Source organism: Nestor notabilis, unplaced genomic scaffold (genome assembly GCF_000696875.1).
Source record: "Nestor notabilis isolate BGI_N333 unplaced genomic scaffold, ASM69687v1 scaffold5096, whole genome shotgun sequence".
Taxonomy (NCBI): domain Eukaryota; kingdom Metazoa; phylum Chordata; class Aves; order Psittaciformes; family Psittacidae; genus Nestor; species Nestor notabilis.
Genome location: NW_009931423.1, coordinates 182,316 through 196,348, shown reverse-complemented (window position 1 = coordinate 196,348; position 14,033 = coordinate 182,316). Strand labels below are relative to the sequence as shown.

At 45.7% G+C, this 14,033-nt stretch overlaps 1 protein-coding gene across 1 annotated transcript in view; it reads left to right on the top strand.

Moving 5' to 3' along the window:
* The window catches only part of LOC104406789 (voltage-dependent N-type calcium channel subunit alpha-1B-like), a gene marked incomplete at its 5' end in the record, with an annotated part of 286,797 nt that overhangs the window by 99,044 nt on the left and 173,720 nt on the right, over positions 1-14,033 (top strand). Inside the window, 2 exon segments of the mRNA XM_010015879.1 lie at positions 668-820; positions 5,167-5,354. Of these exon segments, the coding sequence (XP_010014181.1) occupies positions 668-820; positions 5,167-5,354 (341 nt within the window).

Here is a 14,033-nt window from a genome sequence, read left to right as displayed (position 1 = left end):
CAGCATCATGGCTATTCTGTGTGTCACTGCAGGAGAGAGCTCCAGTGCAGCTCAGTGCTCCCTGCCCTCCCTGGCATGGGGGGAGCGCCCCCACCTGCTGCAGGGTCTGCCTTACAGACCTGGTCCCACTCCAGGCTGAGCCTTGGGACTTCACTGGCTTCAGGAAAAGTCCTTTTTGCATCTCTGAGGCTTAAGAGACCTTCAAATCTCATCTCTAATTTGAATCTCCTTCCCTGTGAGGGTGCTGATGTGCTGACATGGGTTGCCCAGCGAAGCCGTGGCTGCCCCATCCCTGGCAGTGTTCAAGGCCAGGTTGGACACAGGGGCTTGGAGCAACCTGTTCTAGTGGAAGGTGTCCCTGCCCATGGCAGGGGGTTGGGACTGGATGAGCTTTAGCTACCTTCCAACCCAAACCATTCCATGGTTCTATGAATCTGCAACCTGAAGAAAAGAGGTCAGAAAAAGATAAGTCTCCTGATTGTTTCTCTCACATCTTACGTGCATTATGGCTGTTGCATCTTTTTCAAAGCACCTGGGAAAAGCAGCTTTGCTTAGTATTGCCAATCCTAAATTTCCCCTTAGACAGCTCCTCTCTCCTACCTCACCCCACTCCCAAGCTCTTGTTTTCCTTCCCTCACTGATTACCTGTTTTTCCTTGTCCCCACAGGCTTGCAGGTTGTCCTCAAGTCCATCATGAAGGCGATGGTGCCCTTGCTTCAGATTGGGCTGCTCCTCTTCTTTGCCATTGTGATGTTTGCCATCATCGGGCTGGAGTTTTACATGGGGAAGTTCCATAAAACCTGCTTCTCTAATGAGACAGGTGAGCTTTGAGCTTCCCTCCCCTCCCAGCACATTGTCATGATGCTTACAGTCCCCTTCATCTCATCGAGATGCTTTCTGCCCTGTTCTTACGTTGCTTTTCCTTTTTCCACATTCACTGCATTCTCTCCCTCCTTACCCACCTACTCCAAGATTTAACAGATTTTTGTGCTCACCCTACATGTACTGAACAGATTCTCCTCTCTTCTATACCACCATGGCACCCCTGAGTGGGTTTCAGCCTACTCAAGACTGAGATGAAGGTGCTTAGGGCTTCCTTTCATGGTAGAAATTATCTGTGATACAAATACAGAACCAAATTCCTGTTGTTCCAGCTTGTTTAAGGATTTTTTGGCCCAGTTTTTTGGATTCATTGGTCTGTTTACATTTTCATTGGGTTTATCTCCATGATCAGCTGCTGAACATTGAACTTCCTTGCAAGGTTTCTAGGGCATGTTGCATGGGTATGAGAACTTTGGTGTGAAATAGTAAGACTGGAAAGACTGGGAGCAACCGGAAAGACAACAGATGGAAAGCAAGAAGCCTTTTCATGGAGAAAGGATAAAAATGTCCTTCAAAAAGAGAAAGATAAGAGAAATTGGTCACTGCAGAGTAAATGATGTGTCTGCTTGTGAATGAGGGATAAACCCCAAGAAGATGGAGGTGTAGAGGAATGATGCCCCAAGACCCTGGGCTGGGACTGGCTGCCATGTCACAGAACTCATGCCAATTTAAAACCAAAAAAGCCAATTTACCATATAATTCCTCAAATCTTTAAATATTCTTTTATAGTAGTGCTAATACGTGTCGGTTATCTGGGCTATCCACAGCTGAAAACATTGTTCTTGTCTCCAAAAGATTTCAGTTTAAGGTACAATTGACTGTCTTTAAACACAGTCTTGTATTTTCAGTGATTATCACTAATAGGTCTTAATATTGACTTATTTCTATGCATTCAAATGGTAATAAAAACACAACCCTGCCAAATCTCTGGGCACCCTTCACAGTGCTTTCTAACAACAACATGGAAGCGGTTTAATAGATTCCCTTCACACAGAGCTTTACAAAAGCAGGGTGAGAATATTTCCTTGCTTCTGTTCCTATGTTAGTTAGAAAAGCATAATGCAGCTTGTGAAGGACAGTCAGATTGTGTGATTCGGTTGGATGGGACTAGGAGCAACCTGCTCTAGTGGAAGGTGTCCCTGCCCATGGCAGGGGTTGGAACTGGGTGAGCTTTAAGGGCCCTTCCAACACAAACCAGTCTGGGATTCTATCATTCCTGGAAGAAATGAAGTTTTGGACTGGATTTGTAGGAGACAACTATCTTTTTGTGTGTGTGGGGGGTGTGTTCATGCCAAGCAGAACAAGTATCAACCCACTGCAGGATCTCTGGGGCTATGCAACAATGACAGAGGAGTAACAACAGTAACAATATAGGTGTGTAGGAGGCAGAAGTGTTCTTGGCAGGGAGAAAGCAGTTATGAGCAGGTTTACATTTTCTAGAAGCATTTTCAGGTGTGTTAAACTGCAACTAAGGTGGGTGATTTTTCTGTGCCCTTTGTTTGCAGGTAGTGGCTGTAGGCTGAGCTCTGAGGCTTTTATGGCCAGTGGGATTTACGGGCTGGATTTTGCCATTTCCCTAAAGAGAAGAGGGATTATTTTTCACTCCCCCCAGGAAATAGTTAACATAAAAGCAGGAAATAAACCCCAAAGCTGTGTTGTCTGCAGACAACACTCTGGTATCAGCAATGACTGAGAGGTCTCTGTGCAAGGGGCAAGGCTTGGGGACTGAGAGCAGATTTTTGTCATGTGTAAGTGACTCTTGTTTGCTGGGTGGTTTCCAGCTAGGAAGTCAGCTGAGAAACTGTTGTATGTGTTGCATATCTCTGCATTACAGCACCCAGCATCTCAATGGAAGGATACAGGGTCTTACCTCCCCCTGAATCCACTCACCAGGAAGTGGGGGAAGGTACCAGCATGTGCAGACACTGGCCCCTGCTTTTCCCAAGGGCTATGAGCTGGTTGTTGGATGAATGATGGGCGTCGATGCCTCCTGCTCGGCGGGAAATGGCGTGATGGTGTTTCTGGAAAGGCAGAGAGTGGTGAGGTTTCCTGGCGCTGTGGTCCCTTGTGAGCAGAGCAGCAGAGCATCCCACAAAGCCATCAGCAGCCTTTTAAAACCTAAGTGCTCATCATCTCCGAAGAGGTGCATTAACAAGCCGAGGCCTGATACCACGGGCCCCAAAGACTGGCTTGAGTGTGGAAATGTGAACCTCATTAAATGATGCCTCTGTCAGAGGGTAGCAAATTGGTGGAGGAGAAGCCGTTCATGCTTGTGTCTGTTCCAAATCCCCAGAGTGAGCAAACTCCTGGGATTTTTCCTGGAATCAGGAGCCACATGAGAGGTACCAGCTGTTCCTTCAGCGCATTGTGAATGCAACAGAATAGAGGTGTCAAAAGCAAATGTTGCTACAGTCCTGCTAATCCAGTAGCCTTGGGTAGGTCAGTAATAAACCACAACAGAGAGGGATGCTGGGGATCAGAACACAGCAAAAGGGTTATACGAGGCCGTTGCCACTCAGCCTGCCAGGCTGTTCTGAGCTAGTGGAATCATTCATCTATTTTAATGAAAAATGGGTAAAAATTAATGGCAGTGCATGTTCCAGTGCATGCCTGACTTGTTTTTCCCCTCCCTGCATCCTCTGTGCTGACCTGTTCTTCTGACACTGGAAGAGCCACCCTCTGCAACTAACACAACCCAAGCGCCCCAAAGCCATTCCAAGGGAGGAGGGCATCACATTTGTTTCCCATTTTACCTTGAGACTCCCCTTTTTCTCTGTCTTTCCCAGCCATGGGAGTAGGGACCATTTCTGATCTCCCTCTTAAAAAGAAGAGACCTTCGTAGTAGAGGTGCATTGCATTTTTAGAGCATTGCCTGGCAATAAAAGGCCAAACAGAGATAAAACTGGATCCTATTTTAAGACACACTCACAAATAGTCTACAAGTGTCAGATTTGGTATTCTCTTTTTGCTTGTGTCACTAAGCCCTTGTGAAAACCTGTGGTGGCCCATATGGGAGCTGGAGAGAGATGCCCTGCCTTCAAGTGTTGAGTCAACAGGAAAACAGGTCACATACATATATATACACATATATATATACACACATATATATACACACATATATATACACACACATACATATATACACACATACATACGTATATATATACACATATATATATATACACACACACATACATATATACATATACGCATATAAATATATATACACACACACACACATATATATATATATGTGTATATATATCTCCTGGAGCCACAGTGCCAGTCTTGTTTTCCCCCTGCAGGCTTTGCTCTATGGAATGATTATTCCTAATTATTGTTAGTGCTGATCTTGTTTTCCCCTGGTGAATCTGATTCTGTGCAGTTTGCTGCTCTGCTACCATAACATATCACTTTTATACCCCTTTAGTATTTCCTGAATTGCATCTCTCTGTAAATAGCAGTATTACTTAGTATATTTATTTACTTTGAAAACCCCAGCACTTTAGTTTTCGAAACTGCTCTGTGTTGGTGCTCTCAGCATCTCTGGAGGGCTGCAACACTTCACAGCTGAGTCTGGAAGACACTGGCCACCATTCTGGCCATCCCCTGTGGTCCTTAACTATGACAGACTCATCCTCCTGTTCCTTCTCTGGGCCTGAAGTGAAATTCATCAGGGAAAGTCCATCCCTGCTGCAGACAAGCTGATGGCTGGATGCTTTCCCTGACATCTACCTACAGTTTGCCCTTTTGGTGCAGAAATACGAAGCTTGCAAAGAAGCTGGAGCTCTTAGTCCACCTCACAGACTGCTGTGGTCTATCATCTGGGCAATTTTGGGGCTATCCACAAGCAGCTCTTGCTTAAGCCACTGGTGTAGAATTTGCCCTTCTGCTTTAATGTCATAGGGTTGATATTTAGCACTGAACTGTGCTGTATGAGGATGTCTTTTTGTCTTACAGTGTTTGAAGTATGCACCATTACCAAGCCCTTGTTTTTACCACACTGGGGTTTTTCTGTGGCATTTCTTATATATGACATGACTGAACACTGGGACAAACTATAAATTATGGGTACTTCAGGGATGGCTCTGCTCCACCCTGCCCTGGAATCATCCCTTATAGCAGTATAAAAGTGATTACATGGGTTTAATGTCTTTTGCATGCCCGCAGTGGCACAAGGAAGCCTGAACTCCGCTCAGGCATTGGTGCAAGCAGGATGCAGCAGCATCAGCTGCTTGACTGGCTTCAGCTGGTAACTTTTCCCTCCTTTGTTGTTCTCTGCAGGTGATGAGGTGGGAGATTTCCCTTGTGGAGAGGAGCCTCCTGCCAGGCAGTGTGAGAGTGGAACCACCTGCAGGGAGTACTGGCAAGGGCCCAATTACGGCATCACCAACTTTGACAATATCCTCTTTGCTGTGCTCACCGTCTTCCAGTGCATCACCATGGAGGGATGGACTGACATCCTCTACAACGTGAGTCCACTGCTGGGTGCTGTGATGTGTTGTGGCTGTTCCTAAAAGTTTGTTCTGGAAAAAAGAAGCTTAATTTGTGCTTTTTCCCCCTATTGATAAGCACCTTATCCTGCTTTTTGGGAGGATTTATCCTTTTTTCTTCAGGATTGTTCTGTAGGTCCTGTAGGAGCCTACTCAAACTATTGTGGTTTGAGGCTGCAGACTTGCTTACCTGCAATATGATGTCTTGCGGCAGTGTGGTGTTGCCATGTGTAAGAACTAATGTGTGTCACTCCAAGATGCTACTGTGCTCTGCTGTAGGGTGGGTAAGTAGGAGCATGTTCTCATGATGCCCCATAGAATAACCAGTTACCAAATTGCACACTATAGGGTGTCAAAAGTAGTGATTCATTGATGGTGTTCTGTACCTAGAGGTTGACTGAGTATAGCCTTTGTGATCCAACTTGCAATCTACACCAGTAAACAGCATGAGCTGGATGTTAGCACTGAGATCCAGTAGTAGTTTTGGCAACTCCAGTACAGCTTTACAAAGTGCTATCAGTCACCTGCACACCCGATATGACTGTTGGCTGTAGAGAAGATACACCAGGCTGAATTTGCTCACTTAAGGTCTTTGCTGGCTATGCCTCCTGCCAGCCAGGACTGTGCCTATCACAGCCACTCAAGGTCAAAATCTCCTGGTCAGTTTTGCTATTTTCAGTTTTACAATTGGAAATACGAAAGAGTAGAGCAGCCTCACCCAGTTAGCAACAACTAAACGACTCTGCTGGCTTTCAGGCAGTGCAATGCACTCATCTGTGTCTATAATGTGTACCTACACATTTGAGGTGTCCTGTCTTGAGAGGCAAGCGCCTAAACCTTGTAACAGGTTGGGAATAGAGCCCTTCAGCTGGGTTCCAGCATCTGTACCATTCTTCTCACAAGTGTAAGAGCTGCTCTTTGGGACCAATAAGGGACCTGTGTGTCTGTTGCAGACCTGTTCTCCCCAGCTTTGTGATTTGCTTAGATCTTAACGTGTTCCTACAGTGGGTGTAAAGTGCTGTGGTTTGGGTATGCAGGATGGTCCAGCTTGTTTGTACTTCCATTTTCTATAGTAGTAAAGGACTTTATCAGGTATGGAGCAGGAAGGAGAGAGAGCAAGTGATGACAGGCAGCAATGTATAACTACACTGGCTGCTTCTTTGTATTGACTGTAGAAGGAAGGACAATCTGACAGCTGAGCACAGATGATCTGAATTACACCATGTTGTCTAGCCAGAAGAGCCAATGTGGGAAAATAACTAAGGCAGGCATCAATAATGCCTCCAGACCAGTTCTATGGCCATTAGGACTACAAGTTGTCCAGACTACTTCATTATAGACTCTAGACACATGCTGGGCTTTTCCACAGACCTTCCTGTTAGGGTTTCTGTAGCAACAGGAGAGTATTGTTAATATCAGCCACAGCAAATTGCAAGGTACAATTTTGCTGTGTTTGAAGCCAATATATCTGATTTAATACCTTATCCATTTCTCCCCTGGTTTCCCCATTTCTTTCCAGTCTCTGCCCAGTTAGAACAATCTCAAGAAGGGCCTGTTTCCTCACTGCATGCCCTTCCCTGATCCTGAAACTTCATCACGCAACCAGTTTCTTCCATTCTCATTCAACAATCCTTCTCTTTCCATCTAATGCCAACTGTTGTAAGAAAAGCCCATTAGCATCCTGACTGGAATTGATTAATCAATATGTGATGTATTAGGTCATCTTCTTCCAAACTGCCTTTTGTACCACATGCAAAAAACCAGAGCTACTATTGGGGTATTGATTTTGGGGGTTGCTTTGAAAACTATTATAGTATCATTCTAGATACCTGTTAATCTGATTGGAAACAGACGTCTGGATGAGATGTAGCTGAGTATTTGTTATATATAATGTCAGGCATTGTCTGAGACCCCAGCTTGGGTTTTAATGCTTGGTGGGTTCATGTGTCTGTCAGAAACGGGGGTCTCTGGACAGTCTGCTTGAGGGGTGGGGAGTGAGTGGTGTGTGTGTTGCCATAGAATTAACCAGGTTGGAAAGGACTTTTAAGATCATCCAGTCCAACTGTTCCCAGCAGTGCCAAGGCCACCACTAACCCCTGGCACTGAGGCCTCGGCTACACAGGCTGTGAACACTTGCAGGGACGGTCACTCCAGCACTGCCCTGGGCAGCCTGTTCCAATGCCTGAGCACCCTCTGGCGAAGGAATTGTTCCTCAGCTCCATCTAAACCTGCCCTGGTGCAGCTTGAGGTCGTTTTCTCTTGTCCCATCCCTTGTTCCTTGGGAGCAGAGACCAGCCCCCTCCTGGCTCCATCCTCCTGTCAGGTAGATCTTCAGGTGTTCCAGACAGGTCCTTTCAGGATCACTGGGCAGACAGTGTCCATGTAACTAGTGCCAGCAGTGTCTCTGTCCCATTTCCTTCAACCCTGTCCTGCATTCTGTGTCGTTGTTCTTTCTCCCTCTCTTTCAACACCCACCACCTCCCCCTCCCAATGCTGCTCCACTTGCTGAGGGGCTGAATGTGCTTTTGCAGGTCAGTAGCTGAGGAAAGATATGGGTGCAGAAGATCCACTCTGTGCTTTTGCAGGTCAGTAGCTGAGGAAAGATATGGGTGCAGAAGATCCACTCTGTGCAGCTCTTAAGTTTTTCACAGCTTTGGTTTTCTGCTGTTTTCTGGTCACTTGGCTTTTGTCTTGGTTTCTTCTGTGCCTGCTCTGACTTCACCAAATCTAGAAACGAAACAAAAGCCCAAACCAGGCTGCAGCGATGACTGAAAATCCAGTGTGGTGGATGTTAGTGGGTGCAGACTATGCAGAGCTAACAGCAGTGCGACCAGTCTGTCCATCCAGCACCAATTTACAGCTGCACAGTAATGCTGCCTGAATCAGCTGGATCCCAACTGCACCTATACTGGGTTGATACGCGAAGAAGCTGGAAGGTGTTGCCTCTTCCATCCAGAACGTGAATGGTGGGGTAAGTGAACATGTGTCAAGGTCCTTCTCCTTGGTTTGTGGACCTTAGTAAGCCAGCACATTTAGGCTCAGACAACTGGTGAGTGTTAGGTTATTACTTGTTCAGGGAGTTTTGATCACCATTTGGAGTGGGGCAGGAATATTTTTGCACTGGTGAGCTAGTTTCCCTGCCAGCCCCAGCTTTCCTCAAGGAAACCAGCAGTCCCCTGATGCAGAACACTCATTGGAGCTGAACTGTGAACTTGGTTTCAGTGTTTTGCTTAATTAAGGTTTGCAAAAGGCTACAGGACCACAAGAGGAAAGATATGGTCTATGTAAGCTGTGATTATGAGTTAGTAAGAAAAGAGACTTGTGCTTTTTCTCCCACTAACTAACTAGAAAACAGGGAAAGCTGCTGCTCCTCAGGCTTAGCAGAGCCCCTCCTTCACCCCTCCCTTTGTGCTGGGTTCAGCTGGGGTAGGTTTCTTGCCTTGCGTGTGCTACTCTCCCTTTCTGCTGTTAAAGCAGCCAGCCCACACGGGGTCCATTCTTAGGGCTCAAATCCCTTTGATGCCAGCTAGTCTAGGACTGAGACCCATTAGAGGGAAGTTGAGGTTACGACTGTTTCCTTAATGGGCCATTCATTTCCTTCTGCAGAATGGTGATTGATTGATTGCTCTGCATCGATAGGGCTTTGTTATTGCTCCTCTTTTCCTGCTACTGCATTTGCTGTGGGGTGTTCAGAAAAGCTAGGGTTTTTGGTTTGCAGTGGTGATGGCTGGGGTCAGTCGCAGGATGAGGCTGTGCTTTGCTAGTTCAGCATTCATTTAACTAAGGGAGAGAGTTTGCTCTGTCCTGAAAGCACCTTTGAGACTGAAAAGTTGGTTTGTGATGACTTCAGGCAAGCTGAAGAGTTTGGTGTAAAGTGATGCTCAGGGAAGAGGGAGCTTGGGTCTGAGTTTGGTGGTTTGGCTCAGGTCTTTTCAGAGGGAGAGGTTTGTTGTGAAGGGTTATTCAGTCCTTTCCAAAGGACTGAGATGAATTTATATGTGGTCCAGGTGCAGCCTTCCTGCAGACTTAGAGAAAAATAGCACCAAAAGCTAGACTTTGCAATAAGAAATCAACCTTGCAAATATTCACTCCTCCTCCTGTGATAAACTGAGGAACTGGGAGGGCAGGGAGAATGCAAACTCACAATTTTCACCCTGATTTTTCCTTGCTGATCCACTGTTTATAGTTTCCCAGAGTTGCAGTTTAATTGGGGCCAATGCAAGCTTTCTAACAGCACTTTATCTGGAAGGAGGTTTGTGCTTGAAGGAAAAAGACTGAATCATCAATGGGGTAAAATGCTTTAAGAATCAGCTGGGGAAACCTCTTTCCTGAATCAGCAGCACAACGGCATCAGAACAATCGCTGCAAACAAATTCTTCATGAAGCTGCAGATTTGTCAGCTGTGGAACTCCTTCTACTCAGAAAAGGTCCAAGCAGCAACAAGTGATTTGGGAAGGTTGCTGTGTCCTGAGGACAGAGAAAAACCTTTTCCTTCAGCAAATGGAGTGCATTTACCTCCTGTTAATAAAAGGCTTCAATGTGATCTGGGAATGCATGAAAATAGAGTAACTAAACTGCTTTCCTCTGTGGGAGGACTTGGTGCAGGCTGATCAGAGATCCCTGAAGGTACAGGCAGAGTATCTTTTGGACTGTGAAATTAGGGGGAAAAAACCTGCCTACAGCACCAGCTCACTGTGGGAAGCAATGCTGCTCAATACAGCATGCCCTAAAGTAGCAAACCTGACTTCTTTTCTTGCAGCTGGGACTGGTTTAGCCCCAGGCTGGTTCATTGTCAGGAGCTGTGCCTCTCACCAGTGTGGACCAGGCCCTGCACCAGGCTGATGGAACCATTCTGTGTCCTGGTCTGGTGGTGCTGGCACAGGCTCTGCTCTGGGTTCTGTTGCTCAGGGTAGGCACTTTCTGTGGTCAGTAGTGTTCACCTGGAGCATCATACTGGGAGTGATGTGAGACAGAACAGGTTGCTGTGTCCACCTTGTGTGTTACTGAGGTAAGTGATAAGAGGTGATCAGGTTATTTCTTGTGCCCACTATGTAAATTTATTCATTATTTCCCTATGAAGTCTTTTAATACATTAAATATTACCATCGGTCCAGATCTTCCTCCAGATCTAGTTTATGTTTAATTATGCTTAATGTTTGTGAATGACAGTGATTCATTCTTCTATTGCATATAGCTAATAGAGGTTATTTGGAGGTGTCTTAAAAAGGCAATAGTATAACTCCTGGTTTCCTCTTCTATAGCAGTAATTCCCAGTCTTTCCCATGCAAGAACCTTATTGTCTGTCATGAATCACTCTCCTGCCTTGGATTCCGATTGCCATGGGAAGCTCACCTTGTTCTGCAAAGTAAGAAAAACCTGAAAAGTCTTGTACCTGCCCATGAATTCCCCAATTAAAAGAATTCTTTTACTCTACTAAATAGAATTCATTACAAAGCCTGTAACCAGAGAGGAGGTGCATTGGTGTAGCCTTCAACGGAATAGCTAAGGTGGACCTAGCGCTGTAGCTGTGGTTAGCTTGGAGCCCAATGCTTTCCATTGTATACTCAGTGGATTAGGAAGGGTTTTGAGCTCTTTGCTGCACTCATTACACAGTCAGCACTGTGTGAACTAGCTGGTATATACCCCTCCATGAGGTGTAATCATGCCTTTGCAGTGGAGGTGCATGATGAGCTCCCAAGGAGCTGAGGAGTGTGGTTTGTGGTCCCAGCTCTCCTACAGAAAACCATAGGTCAAACGTGATTCATCTGAAGCTGGCAGAAGTCTTGATGCTGACTTTCAAAGAGCTGGGTTTTCACCTTTTATCTTTTCTCTACAGGAGTTCAAAGCTACATGGTGGAATTTGCTTTGCAAAACAGGGACTCCTTGCAGGAAAGGAGAAATGTCAGAGTATACACTCATTCTCTTTTGATCTTAATGGCAAGAGATTTTCATGTTTCTTCTATTTTCTACTGACAAATATTAGTGTCCAGTGGGTATTTCAAGACTGTGGACTGGGCCTAACCTAATATGCTTGTAAGTAGGAATGAACAGTTCAAATAAAATGTAAATCTACCCAAAATTGGATCCCACCTAGAACTTTACCCTCTATGAATTTAGAATAGCTTATGATTCACTTGCTATTTTTCATTCCCCTTTGTGTCTTTGAATTTCTTGTTTCCTATAAAGATACAGCAATGGAAAGTTTGGAAGTAATTGTTGTTCCATTTCCAGCACAACCCAGAGGTAGTTTTGTTGGTGAGATGGTGGATTTGTTGGAGCTTGCAGAAGAGGATGTTTGACATAGTTGTTTGAGCTCACAATGTCTTTCTGGGAGCATTTATCTATAAAGATGAAACCACCAACACTCAGTCTTCATCAGTTGCAAATATGAGTTGAGGAATTAAAGGTGATGTTCACAGGAGGCGGTGGGATGTGAGTAGCACTGGCTGCCTGGACCATGAGATGGTTTCATGTGCAAAACACTCCAGAAAGGTAGAGGGAAGGGTGCAGGCGAATGCACAACATAAAGCAGAAGGGGAATAAATAACACAAAGCAGCATCCCTTCATCTTAGAGACTTGGATTAAGGTTCCTCTTGGCTTGCTGCTTGCTTGTGAGATTCCTCCCAGGCTCAAGAGCCACTCTCTACTTCTCTCCCCTCCCACTCTTCAAGCACTACTTAAACCTGTCAGTTATGGCTTAAAAGTGATTAAGTGGCTTTTTGCTGTCCATTTGCTCATGATTCTGATTTCCTGTGAGGTTATGCTCTTGGCTTCCCTAATGTGACTGTCACGCCTACCTTGGTACAGCACTAAATGCAATAGCAAAGCCTGTGGGACTTTGTTAAGGTGGCTTTGAAATTGCTCATCTTCCTAATATAACCAGTGTGCTGTTGTCTGCAGTGTTAGGTGTGACCTGAAGCCAGTCCACTAAGGCACAAATACCTAATTGCTAGATACTGAGATGTATGAGCATAAATGAGGTTTTGTTTGTTTGCAGTGATATTTGTGTGTTCTGGGGCTGGCAGCCTCCGGTGTTAGAGGTTGAAGGGGTTTAGAATGGGTTCAGTCTCCTATGATCACTCTTTGTGTTAGTATGTGTATTGGCTCTCCTTGTTCTGAATCAACGTATTGAGGAACAAAACTGCTTAGTCAGTAAAATTGTGAGCAGACAGAAAAAGGGGGGGGGGGGGGAAATTGGCTGAAGTGCTTTCCTTACATTATGTTGACAGAAAGGAGAAGGAAAAGGAAAGGTTTTGTTTTGCCACTCTGAATCACACGACACATTTCTGATATGGTTTCTTTCTTTTACACTGCAATCTCTGTTGTGTCCAAGGGACAAGTGTTGAATGTGGGGTGTTAGGACCCACGGCTGGAGGAGAGCAGTACCTTCAAAACAGATTGGGGACTGGCACCACGCTTGGCATCAATAGCTGCACAAGAGCAGCATGTAAACAAAGGTGTGCTCCTTTCACTTAGGTTTTCTGTTATTGTGTTGCATAGAATTCGGAGTGGTTTGTGTTGGAAGGGACCTTAAAGCTCCTCCAGCTCCAACCCCCTGCCACGGGCAGGGACACCTTCCACTAGACCAGGTTGCTCCAAGCCCCTGTGGCCAACCTGGCCTTGAACACTGCCAGAGATGGAGCAGACACAGCTTCTCTGGGCACCCTGTGCCAGCGCCTCAGCACCCTCATAGTAAAGAATTGAGCATGAGCTAAGGTGCTTTCTGGGAATACAGCACATGGCCACAGCCTCAAGGTTCACGTGGGTTTTCAAAGAGGTAGGCATAGCCCAGTTGGAGGTCTGATAATGCAGCACAGTGCGGGAAGTGAGGAGTAAACAGATGAAAAGAATTATCAATGATAAAGCAAGCAATGCTTAGAGGTGTGTGAAGAAATGTGCCACTACAGCCTTGTCTGTCACAAAGAACCTGTTCCGGCTTCTTGGCTTTTTAGAGCATCTCAGAGCCAAGAGCATACAGCATCTGCTAACAGCTGGGTTATATGTGCATAGTGTAAAGTTTCCCATAGCCCTGTCTTGAGGAAAGATTACCACTGGGACCTGATGTTCATCAGCTCTGAACTCTTCCTGTCACAGCGTGTTTGCTCTTGGAAATGCACAGAGAGCCAAAGGAGGGGCCTGGGAGCAGGCGCTGCATCCCAGAGCCAGCACTGCATGTGTAATATACTGGTATCATGGATTAATGATGGAGATGGGAGCTGAGCTCCTGTGCTGTGCTGGGGAGCTGAGCTCCTGTGCTGTGCTGAGGAGCTGTGTGGATATAATTGTGCACTCTTCCTCCCTGCAGTTCCATAAAGAAGAGAAACCCCCTAATGTTGTTAGCATTAAATTGCATTCACTATTGAGTTAAGATGGCTTTAATTTGCTAATAGGAATCAGACACTAAGGTGACAGATAATTGTCAGTGTCTTGCTGCTGCTGTCGGGCTAATGGTGATTTCTTGTGTTCCAGTATTATCAGTTGCTTACAGGAAAGTTGGGCAGCAATGGCAGGGTTAGGAGCAGGCCAAAAGCCTGGCAGCAGCTTTAAGTGAGGATCGGTGCAATAGTGAATAGCTGGGGAAGAAGGGAAGAGCTTAGACTCTGGATTGATGTTTTCCTAGAGTCAGTACTCAGAAGGCAGGGACTGACATAAGGTTG